Source organism: Mus musculus, chromosome 18 (assembly GCF_000001635.26).
Source record: "Mus musculus strain C57BL/6J chromosome 18, GRCm38.p6 C57BL/6J".
Classification (NCBI taxonomy): domain Eukaryota; kingdom Metazoa; phylum Chordata; class Mammalia; order Rodentia; family Muridae; genus Mus; species Mus musculus.
Genome location: NC_000084.6, coordinates 82684220 through 82695983, shown reverse-complemented (window position 1 = coordinate 82695983; position 11764 = coordinate 82684220). Strand labels below are relative to the sequence as shown.

Genomic DNA, 11764 nt, shown 5'->3' with positions numbered 1-11764 from the left:
CCCTACGGCGTTCTTCTTTTTCCTCTGTTTCTCTCTTGATACGTTCCTCTCTTTCTTCCGGGGTTTCTCGCTTATTAAAGATCTTTTCAGCTTCCCTCACTAAGTCTCCTAAGGTCTTGCTCTTTAAATCTTCTAACCGCTCTAACTTTCGCCCGATATCCGGGGCAGACTGCCAGATGAATGACATAGACACATTGGTTTCTTGCCCTGGGTCCTCAGGGTCATAAGGAGTGTACCTGCGATAGGCCTCTTTGAGTCTCTCTAAAAAGGCTGAGGGAGACTCATTAGGTCCCTGGGTTATCCCTTTTACCTTGGCCAAATTGGTGGGACTTCTGCCCGCGTTCTGGAGACCCGCTAAGAGCAACTGGCGATAGAGGACTAGGTGGTTCCTACCTTCTGTAGTGGTGTAATCCCAACCGGGGCGTTCAAGGGGAAAAGCAGCATTGACTTCATTAGGTAACTGAGTGGGGCGTCCATCATTGCCCCGGACTGCCTTTCTAGCCTCTAGGAGCACCCGCTGCTTTTCTTCTCCGGTCAGCAGGGTCCCCAACAACTGCTGACAGTCGTCCCAGGTGGGCTGGTGGGTGATGAGGACGGACTCAATCAAGGCCGTCAATTTACCTGGATCTTCAGAAAAGGAAGGGTTATTATTTTTCCAATTGTATAAATCCGAAGAGGAAAACGGCCAATACTGAAGCTGGCCATCTCCCCCCATGCGGAGTGGAAATGCCTGGGAGGTGGTGGAGTCCACTGCGGGAGGGTTGTGCTCTGTACGGCGGGGGGTCCTCTGTGAGAAGGTCAATGAGGGGTCCGCCGCTATCAGGGAGAACCTGGGGCTTAGGAGGTTTGGACTTTATAGAGGGGGTAAGGGCAGGGTAAAGGGCAGATCGGGACGGAGGTTGCGCAGAAGGACCGGGCGGGAGGACGGGAGCTGTCGGCAAGGGAGGAAGTTTAGGAGACACAAACGGTTTGACCCACGGAGGGGGGTCATAGGCAAGTGCCTCCCAGGTGACGATATATGGGACCTGATCCGGGTGTCCGTGGGGACCAGGACAAAACACTCTAGACTTAACCTGAGAGATAATACTTAAATTGAAAGTACCATCCTGAGGCCATCCCACATTGAAAGTTGGCCATTCAGCGGAACAGAAGGTAATCCAGCGCCTCTTCCTGACATCCACAGACTGGTTGGATGCAATGCGCTGGACATCCCCCCAGTGCTGCAAGGTTAAACTCAGAGGGGTAGTTACGGTCTGTCCCATGATCTCGAAAACACTTAAAGACAGAAGAAAACTAACGAAGAACAAAAGAACAACAAACAAATCAGACGCGCGGCGCGGCTTCGGCGTAAAACCGAAAGCAAAAATTCAGACGGGGGCGGGAAGTGTCTCTGTCTCTCGTCCCCCAACAAAGCCACGTACAGTGGCGGAGCTCCAAAAAGTCCGACTCGGGTAGGTTAACTGATACAGAATGGGCCACAAAACGGGCCCCCGAGGCCGCTGGGACGTCTCCCAGGGGCTGCGGCCGGGAATACGAACTCGTCAGTTCTTCCGCGGAACCGCCAGATACAGATCTAGTTAGCTAACTAGTACAGACGCAGGCGCAAACATTGGATGCCGGCACAAACACGCACGAAGACAGAGACAGACACGAAACGACCGCTGGCCAGCTTACCTCCCGGCGGGGGATCGGTGGTCCCTGGGCAGGGGTCTCCAAATCTCGGTGGGACCTCCAAATGAAAGACCCCCGACGTGGGTAGTCAATCAATCTGAGGAGACCCTCTCAAGGACCAGCGAGACCACGATTCGGATGCAAACAGCAAGAGGCTTTATTGGGAACACGGGTACCCGGGCGACGCAGTCTATCGGAGGACTGGCGCGCCGAGTGTGGAGTTTTTACCCTTTTTATAGGGCTGGGGCTGGGGAGCAAAAAGCGCGGTTACAGAAGCGAGAAGCGAGCTGGTTGGTTAGTTCGAATAAGGCTTGGGGTATTTCTCGGTCATTTGGGGAAACTGAGGTGGGACTTTTTAGTTCTAAACAATGTCTATTTTCAAGAAATGGGTATGGGAGGGGTACGAGGAAAGGGTCTAATGAAGGTTCAACAATGGGCACACACCTGGTCAGAACATTGGCAGACACACAGGTTTAAGGAGTGGCCAGAGCACTGTGCACCTCTATTTTTCTAAATCAGTGAAGCTAGTTCTGCTAACACTGACGTCTGAGAGCCATCTGTTCTTGGCCCTGAGCCGGGGCCCAGGTGCTTGACCACCGATATTTGGCCCCTGTCCCAGTATTATTCAGCCTTAATCTTTAACTGTTAATCTTTAACTGAACTTTCTTGTAACTTTTGAGAACTCAGCTCTGGTACTTTTTCATGCCTTGCAAAATGGCGTTACTGCAGCTAGCTTGCTAAGCCTGATGGTGGGGTCTTTCACAGGTAGGCTTCGACTTTACATTCCAGTTTTCCAGACTTCGCAACCTCAGCTTTCCAAACCTTGGGATTAGAGGTGAGCCACACACACCCTGCTGGATTCCTAACATGCTTTAGGCTGTGCATCTGTGAATCAATCTCTGGCTGCAGTTTACCGGCACAACAAATCATACAGGATGACACACAGAAACGGTAAACTTTAAGGCTTGAATGGAGCCTACTAGGGGGGCATCACTCAAGTCGGCCTGTTCCCAGGAGCATCTCTGCGTTCAGGTTTCCTTCCCAGGCCTTTTGTCGCTCCAGAGAAGGTCTAGGCAGGGATGCTTGAAAAGGAGTCCGGGGCAGAAGGACGTGCTGGGATACTTTCCCTTCAAGTGCATAAACGTAGCGAGAGCAGGGCAAGCACGCCACCCTCCGACCCCTTCCGTCTCCTGAGTAGTTGGGGGTGAGGACTAAGAGGGTTGGCAGTCCCGACCGGCGTTCAAGGTCCGGGATGGAGCACCGAGAAGCCTCCGAAGCACAGTGCAAACCAGGCCAGGGGCCTGCAGGCCGGCTATGCCGGCGGCTCGCCGAGCTAGGTGACGCCGCCGCCTGTCGGGCCGCGCATGCGCACAGCGGCGCCCCCGCCCCCACCGCCCGCTCCCAACGCCCCCGCCGCGGCCCGCGGGCCATGGAACCCGCCGAGGCCCGCGCGGTCCGAGCGCTGCTGCCCGCGCGTCCGGGCGCCGTCGCCCCGTGAGCCCGGCGGGCTGGGTCCGGCCGCCGCCGCCGCAGCCCGCCCGCCAGCCCGCCCGCCGGTGCCGCGCGTGCGCGCCCGCCGAGGGAGAGCGCGAGTGAGGGGTGGGCCGCCGCGACGATGCCGCGGGGCCGCCCCCCGAAGCCCCGGGACGGCGCGGCGCGCGGCGACTCCGGTAAGGCCCGCGGCGGCCGCCGAGTCCCCGGATGGGCGCGGGGTGCGCCGGGAGCGGCGCGGAGGGCGGGCGGAGGCGACTGGCCGGGCGGGCGCAGCGCGGGCGGACGGATACGGGCGCCGCGGCCGGGCCCCTCCGCGCTGGGCCTACTTTCCGGGCCGTGGCGGCGCGGGGGCGGCGGCGCGGGCGGCGGCTTCCTCCTCCTCCTCCTCCTCCTCCCGAGTTCCTGTCGGCTCCCTCCCCGAGCCCCTCGCTCCGGGCTTCTCAGAGTCACAGTCCTTCGAATCTCCTCGCCGTCCTCCCTAGTCCCGATTCTCCAGCCTCCCCTGGTCCCCCGCCCTCCATGTCTCCCCTGTCCCTTCCGCCTGTCCCCTGCCCTCCTCGGCCGCCCTCGGCGCAGGCCCTAGGGAGTGTCCGCTCTTCCGGTGTATCCCGGGTTCCTACCGCGGGAGGGGGGGACCCCGTCCTGGCAGGGACCGAGGCCTGGGGGTGGGGGTGCGGGGGTCGTGGGGAGTGCGCACAGTAGGCTCTCGTGCGCACAGTAGGCCTCCGGAGGCCTTTCTCTCTCTGTTATTTATGCTAAGAGGCTGAGTTGGTTTGAGCTTATCTCGGGTCTGTTTCTTCCGGAAGGAGAAGTGCAGTTTTACAGCAGGCAAAGAGATGGGGGAAAAAAATGTCACCCACACCGTCGCCTCCCCTCAGCCTGGCGCTTAGTGGGGGCCCCTCCTCCAGTGCGAAGAGGAGGAGGAGGAGGAGGAGGAGGAGGAGGAGGAGGAGGAGGAGGAGGAGGAGGAAGAGGAGGAGGAGGAGGAGGAAGAAAAAACAAGCATCCACTGCCACCGCGATGCTTTGAGATGGGATGGGGGTCATCGGGTTGAGAGGCACAGAGCTCAGCTGTACGTGCCTGGGTTTAGTCTCAGTCTCAGTCTTGGGTAATACCTGCCCCGGGAGTCCCTGCATTTGTGGTCCTGAAGCGACCCCGGGCGGTTTGTGCAGTCAAGCTGGCTGGGAAAGGACCCTGCCTGGGCGTTGGGAAGGCGGTGCCCGTCTGGGACGCAATGGAAGGTGAATCAGCCCAACTTCTATTATGTTTACATTAGCAGGTTGCTGCTTAGTGACTACTCAGGGTTGGACGTCTGTCCTTGGGGATGAGTGCACTGAGGTTCCCAGAGCTGTGATCAAGGAGCCCAACGGACTGTGTTAAGTTGGTCCTTTGGGAGAAAGGGGTGAGGAGTTGGCAAGCTTGGGAACAGGACACCCAAAGTAGAAGTTAGCAAAGTACTGCTGTTGCTCTTCACAAAGTCAGCAGGCGTGTCACTTAGAGCGATATGAACACTTTGTGAACTACAGCGAGCTATTTCACAAATTGTACAGTTAGTGTTGTTTCATGGTTTGCTTGTGGAGCAATGGTGGCCGGATGGTAATGTTAGCAGGTATGGAGGTCTGTGATTGTGGATAACTGCTCAAAATAGTCATCGATGCCTGGTTCCTCGCTGCTTTGGCCTTGACTGTGTTTTCAGTGTGTGTGTGTGTGTGTGTGTGTGTGTGGCGTTTTCTTTTGTTGAGATGTTTTATGCCCCTAATAGGGTAAGGGTCAATATGGAATAAGGCTGAGAGAGACAGAATGGTAAATTCCTGTTGAGCCGGGCTGAGGATTCATTCCTATCCCAGCACTCTATATTTTACAGATGATATCCCAGTCCTTAAAGGACCAGATCATAGCAGTAATTCTGCTTCTCTTGTTTTCCAAGACATTTCTAGCTAAATCTTTAAGAACTTTTAATTTCTTAATTTTTAAAATTGTGTGTACTGTTGGCAGTTGCTTATAAGATACTGAGCTCGCCAGCTCCATAGCTAAAATTGTAGCTAAACTTGTAGCTCCTTTCTCAGAACTGGGTTTGCTGTCCACCACACCTTGCCAATGCAGCCACAGCTCAGGAGGTAGAGCTTTCAAACAGGACATGGATGGCCTGTAAGTCCATCACTTTCCACTTAGATCACCTCTCCAGCCGTGATCTAGAGCCACACCCTGATGATATTTCAGAACGGGTCACTGGGATTTTGATGTAAACGTCATATGTCCCTAAACCCTTAGACCTCAGTCTTCAGCCCTCTTCACTGTTGCTTTGCTGATTGTCCTAGATAGTGCCAATTTTGGCCTTTTGTTTTTGGCTACTGGTTTTTGTCTTTGGCCTTACGCTTTTGAGAGATCATCTTCTTTTCCTCTGTACCCCAATTGTTGCACTTTCTTCAGAGAGCTCCCCATTGGACCTGCTTGAAGGCAGCTGTGTCACAGCAGGCTCACCACCATGGTTCTTAAGTTGTGGTACTTGGGACCCTGAGGGCTCCTTGAGGCACTTTCAGAAGTATGGGTGATAAGTATTTTATAATGTCAGTAAGAGTACTTGGCTTTTTCACTTGGCTAACGTTGAAAGCCATTGTGGGTATAACTACAGCCAGCTTACGTACCCTGTTCTGGTGTGTGTGCCGTATCTGTGTGACTGTTGGGTCTTACATCCCAGCCAAACACTTCACAACGGGGCATTCAGAGGCAGAGGCAAGAATCCAGCTGTTACTTTATTTTTATTTTTATTTTTTTAAAGATTTATTTATTTATTATATGTAAGTACACTGTACCTGTCTTCAGACACCCCAGAAAAGGGCATCAGTTCTCATTATGGATGAGCCATCATGTGGTTGCTGGGATTTGAACTCAGGAGCTTCAGAAGGGCAGTAGGCACTCTTAACCGCTGAGCCATCTCTCCAGCCCCAGCTGTTACTTTATTAAGTCAGACATTAAAAACTTTGTAAACCAGGCAAGATGGTACATACGTTTAATCCTAGCATTTGGGCAGTAGAGAGTGGTGGGTTTCTGAGTTACAGACCAATCAGAGATACACTGTAAGACCCTGTCTCAAAAAAAGAAAAAAATATTTGTAAGTAATTTTGTAAAAATATTTTTCATAAAGATGTATCATGTTATTGTGCAACAAACTGATTTAAGAGAAATTAGATTTCTGAGTGTTGTGTGCATGAATGTATGTGCATCACAGGAGTGAGTGGTGGCTCCCTGGAGGTTGGAAAGAGGGTGTGGAATCAACTGGAGCTGGAGCTGAGGGTAACTGTGAGCCACAGTGTGGATGCTGGGAACCAAGTCCAGGTCCCGAGTGCTCTTAACCACTGAGAGAGACCTGACGCTAGGCCATGCTAATCTAGGTCTCACTGTTTAGTTCACACAGTGTCAAATTCACGCCAGTTCTCTTACCTCTGCGTCCCAAGTGTTGGGTTGGGTATGAGCTACCATGTTCAATTTAAAAGCTAGCTTTCTAGGAGAGCTGTTAATAAAGTCTGTATAAATGGCAGGTCTTTGAAGTCCTCACTGGTATTTAAGGTGTGCGTAAGATGTATGAGGCCCACTGCTCGCTCCATTGGTCACTTCCACCTTACAGTCTGGCGATTTATCCAGCCTTTGGTCACTACATTAGGATTATTTTTAAACAGTGTCCAACTCTGTGACCTTGGCTAACCTAGAACTGCACGTTCTCCTGCCTCTCGAGGCATACACTGTCATGCCCAGCATACCGTGAACTTAAAGGATCACTCTGAGGGCTTTGTAGTCGAGGGGAACTGGACTTGTACAGATGAAGTAATTTGGAAGGTTAACCCCCCCATACTAGCTGCATTGGAATCTAGAATGTATGTTTCGTTCTGCTTGAGGAAAAGCAGTGCTCTGCGTGTGGCTGAGCAGGTTCGATCCAGTTGCGAACAGCCATTGTGCTAGGTAGGTATTATGCTTGCTACTGGGGACACAAAGCTACGTCCAAGACAGGCCTGTGCTGTCACTCTTCAGGATAGTGAACTCAGGCAAAGATCGGGTGGCAGCAGATAGCAGCCTGAGTTTCCTAGAGAAAACATTGGGAAAAAAAATGTTCAGAGAAGGGACTGGAAGCAGGGCCTGGCAGAGACAATAGGATCAAGATTCAAGACCACGGCTGTCTGCAGAGTTCAAGGTCAGTCGGGACTTCTGGAAACCTGAAGGGCCAAGAGAGGAGGAGGAGGAGGAGAGAAGAAGAAATGTTGCCCCACCCCAGTCATTCATGAAATATAATTAGGGTATATAGATTGGGTGTGATGGTGCATACCTTTAGGCGAAGACAGACGATCTCTAGGTTCTAGGACAGCAGAAGGTCTCCATAGCAAGTTCAAGGCCAGTCAGAGGTACTTAGTGACTCTTGTCTTGAGAGAGGAAAGGAGGGACAAGAGGAAGAAGGAAGAAAGATTTGCCTCTCTTGTGATGGGTGAGCCAGCATTGGTCCATACACACAGAGCTGTACCCAGAAAAGCTGTGTGCATCCAAGCCTGTGGTACTTCTACTACATTTCCCTACCTACTTTTATATATTTTTTGATTTTTTTTTTTTTAGGAAGTTCAAGATATTTTTCTAATAATTTCCAGTGTGGTTTACTTTCCAAACATTTGGAGCTTTGTTTTTTTGTTTTTTCTTTTCCTTTCATTCCTGTATTTCCTTTTCTTCTCTTCTCCCTCTTCCTCCTTCATCTTCTTTATTATTCTTATTTGTTGTTGTTGTTGTTGTTTGTTTCTTTGTGTGGCCCTGGCTGTCTTGGAACTAGCTCTGTAGCTTAAGCTCATCTCAGAGATTTGCCTGTTTCTGCCTCCAGCGTTTTGGGATCAAAGGCGTGCACCACTGCTGCCTGGCTACATGTAGAGCTTTTAAAATCCCCCCACCCCCGCCCTCTCTGACTTGTAGCTCAGTTGTCAGAAGACGTCTTGGATCATGTTCTTTAATCATTTCGATTTACTGAGGCTTGTTTCATGTTCTTTGATCCATTTTTGCTAACCTATCCATGTATGCTATTATCACAAATACTCAAAATTCAGAAACGTGTTACTGTTCTCTTATTTATGTTTGGCCATTCTAATGAGTAGTATCTCATTCTGGTTTTGATTAATTCATTAATGATTAATGGTGTTGAGCATCTGTGTGGACTCTTTGCTCCCGACAGAGCCGCCGTAAGGAAGAAGGACTTATTTTGGTACATGGGTCCAGAGGTTCTGGTCTTTTGATTCTGGCTTGCCTTAGTAAGGCTGAAAATTATATGCAGGACCTTAAGCAGTGGCAGAGAGGAAGCAGGAAAAGGAACAGAGAGGGTCCTTGGACACCAAAGACCCCCAGGGACGTCCGCAGTGACCTGCTTCCTAGTGTCCAGAGCACTAGTGTCTCGGGGGACACATCCTATCTAAACCACAGCGCTGTCTGTCTCTATTTGTATATTTTTATGTCTTTAGGAAAACGTTTATTAAATTTGTACCACAAACTTGACTGGCTTGCATTTTGAATGTTGAGTTATATGAGTTCTTACTGATTGAATGTTTTTTCCCCCATCTGTAGCTAGTAGCAAGAAAATTAAAATTTTAGTGATAGTGTTCTTTGACATAAAAAATATGAAATCCAATCTCCTTATTTTTTCCTTCAATCTCTTTAGCTCGAACCTTTATGAGGACCTATGTGGTGGCACATGTCTCTAATCTCAGCACTCAGGAGGCAGAGGCAGGTGGATTTCTATGTATTGAAGACCAGCCTGGGTCTACATTAGTAAGTACCAGGCCAGTTGAAGCTACATAGATCCTCTCAAAAAAAAAAAAACAAAAACAAAAACAAAAAAAAATTCCATTAAAACAAACAAACAAACAAAACAAAATTACAGAAAAACAAAACCCAAACAACAAAAGAAAACAAAGCAAAAACCCATTAGAAATTCAGAGTTGGGGGCTGGAGAGATGGCTCTGAGGTTAAGAGCTTTGACTGCAAAGTCCTGAGTTCAATTCCTAGCAACCACATGGTGGCTCACAACATCTGTAATGAGATCAGATGCCCTGTCTGAGTGTGTCTGAACATAGCTATCATGTACTCATATAAATAAAAATAAAATAAAAAACCCAAAAACCTCACAGTTGGGAAGGTTTTCCCTTAGTAGTTTATGTAACTTTCTCTCTCTCTGAGATAGGATCTCAGCACCTAGCACTGGCTAGGTTGGAGCACAGAGAGACCTGCCTGCCTCTGTCCCCGCTGAGTGGACCTGAAGTGTGACACCCATTTCCACTCAGCTGACTTGGCCACTGTTGCTCAAGCGGCCTCCTGCCGCTCCTGCCTTAGCCTTCTGAATGCTGGGATTACAGGCAGAAACCACTGTGTTTTATCTTTCAGTGTTTGATAGTCTTAGTACTTAAATGAGATCTTTGTTCAGATTTTCAAGTGGTATGAGGTACAGATCTGAATTCATTATTTTACATCTAGCCAGCTGTCTTCCTGCCCTGGAGCCTTTTATTGGAGACTGGCATTCTTGGTAGGATGTGAAGGTTTAGAGTGTCAGTTCTGTTCCTGCAGTCTCCGTCTCCCTCCATGCCACGTCCAAATGACGTGGGGGACGTGTCAGGCCCAGGGCAGTCATCAATGTCACCGTGTTCTCTTCCTCCTCCTGTTGCTGCTGCTGCTCTCTTCCTTTCCCTTCCTTTCCCTTCCTTTTCCCTTTTCCCTTTCCCCTTTTTCCTTCCCCTTTCCTTTCCCTTTTCCTTACTTTTTTTCTTTTCCTTTCTTTTCTTTCTAGTATTGACTTAGAAGCACCAGAATTTGCAGTATGCTGTTGAACCTTAAATGCTCTGTTACATTTAGCTTTTAAGTCTAGAACTCTGTGTTCAAGCTATTCAGGAGTCTGTAGACATTTCATATTTTATTATAATTTAACTTGTAATTTTGTTATACTCAGATAATGTCTGTAGATTATCCAAATGCATGTACCTTAGCAGTCAAAATTTGCAGGTAGGAAAAAAAGATCTGCCTGTCTTAACAAAAAAATTTCAGGCAGTAAAGCAGGGCCCTTCAGATGGGGAACTGGAGCAGTGGAAGGCGTAGTAAAGACTGCGCCAACATAAACACTGCCCTTGTGGGCACTGAGAGAACCCCCGGGGCCAAACCTGTTCCTGGAAGGTTTCTGCTGTGAAGATAGGAGGGAATTGATATTAACAGACTCAGGCTTCCTGGGTTTCAGACTTTATCACGGTCAGCTCTGTGTTGCAGAGACATTTGATGTCGGTTGTATTCATGTGCACTGATGATTTAGAATACAGCTGTTCACTGAAACTACTTACACTTCAGACAGCTGGATAACTGGCCTGGCTCGAGTTAAATATAAGACTAAAAGAGCATATACCACCTTAGTCTTACACATTGGCATAAGGGGGTGCTGAGGAAATCCTGCTTAATCTGCTCTCTTTATTTGGGCAGGAAGTAGGCACTGTGTTCTCCTCTGAGATGACATCTTCAAAGGAGAAGCACTGAATTAGGAAGAAGCCTTGGATCCATTGAAAATTAACTGTTTATGCTGTTGGTAGGTTGGGAAATTTTTGGTAAATGACCCAGTCTCTTTGGAATCTTAGTTCCTTAGTTATATAGCAGAGGTGGAGATTGTGTGATTCGGTCTCAGTCTTTGTTTAAAAAAGGTAGACCTGAAAGTATAATGGTGGAATCTAGGGACTACGAAGGGGAAGAGGTGGGGAGATGGAGTCTAAACAGAGGGAGGAACATGAACATGGTCTATGCTTGCTGTACGCATGTATGGAAACACTGCAGTGAAACTCTTAAATGCTAGTAAAGGAAGACAGACATGAAGTCCGGAAGAATGCAGTGTTTGAGCAGGTGGTTCCACCCACTGAGAGGCTACCTACCGCCTTAAATATCTACTCTTTAAGATCACCTACCTCTTAAAGAGTCTGCTGGCCTCTCTGGCTGTAGATCTTGAGTGTAGGAGTCTTAAACAATTTTCAATATTAGTTTAGTGCAGTAAATTAGGAAATATGGTTCTGTAAGGATATACCTAAGAATAAAAATTTATGCATATTTCCCTTAGCTATTAAAGAATGTATAAAGTTGCAGTGTTTAGAATTAGTCAGTTTTCCTCTAACTTAAAATCTTTTTCTTCTCAAGGGTCTGCTGGGGAATGTTTGTGCCTTTATTTGCCTCGTGTGCCCCACCTCCCTCTACCACCTGTCCTTGGCCACCTCTGAGATATTGTCTCCAGCAGGAATGTGACAGAAGGCCTAGGCCTACAAATGTCTAGTCCTCATGGTTACCAGGTCTTTAGAGAAACAGAGCCATTTTGAACCCTCAGAACTTAAACTCAGCCCCAAATCTAGTCCTAGGTTTCTGAATTCACATGTTTTGGATCAGAGTTAATTTTGTTTTGGAGATAAGATCTGCTGTGTCACAGACTAGCTTCAAATTCACGGTGTAGTTGAAGATAATCTTGATTGAACTTAAAAACAAAACCAAAAACAACCCACTATCTTTTACTTTCTGATAATCACATGAGTGCATACACTGTATTGTGATCGCCTCCATCCCACCT

The 11764-nt window shown here is 48.9% G+C and overlaps 1 protein-coding gene across 12 annotated transcripts in view; it reads left to right on the top strand.

Moving 5' to 3' along the window:
* Nucleotides 1–3068: 3068 nt before the first annotated feature.
* The window catches only part of Zfp236 (zinc finger protein 236), a 99323-nt gene continuing 90627 nt past the window's right edge, over nt 3069–11764 (top strand). For 4 of the 12 annotated variants that reach the window (XR_003952527.1, XR_003952528.1, XM_006526494.4 and 1 more), the window contains exon 1: nt 3071–3341. Coding sequence is in view for 5 of the 12 variants with exons in the window: in XM_006526494.4 (XP_006526557.1) it covers nt 3287–3341 (55 nt within the window). In the remaining 7 variants the exon portion in view is untranslated. Of the gene's footprint in view, nt 3342–4046; nt 7352–9935; nt 10748–11764 lie in introns of those variants that run through there. The other 8 variants (XM_017317934.2, XM_017317933.2, XM_011247084.3 and 5 more) reach the window with 5 other exon arrangements.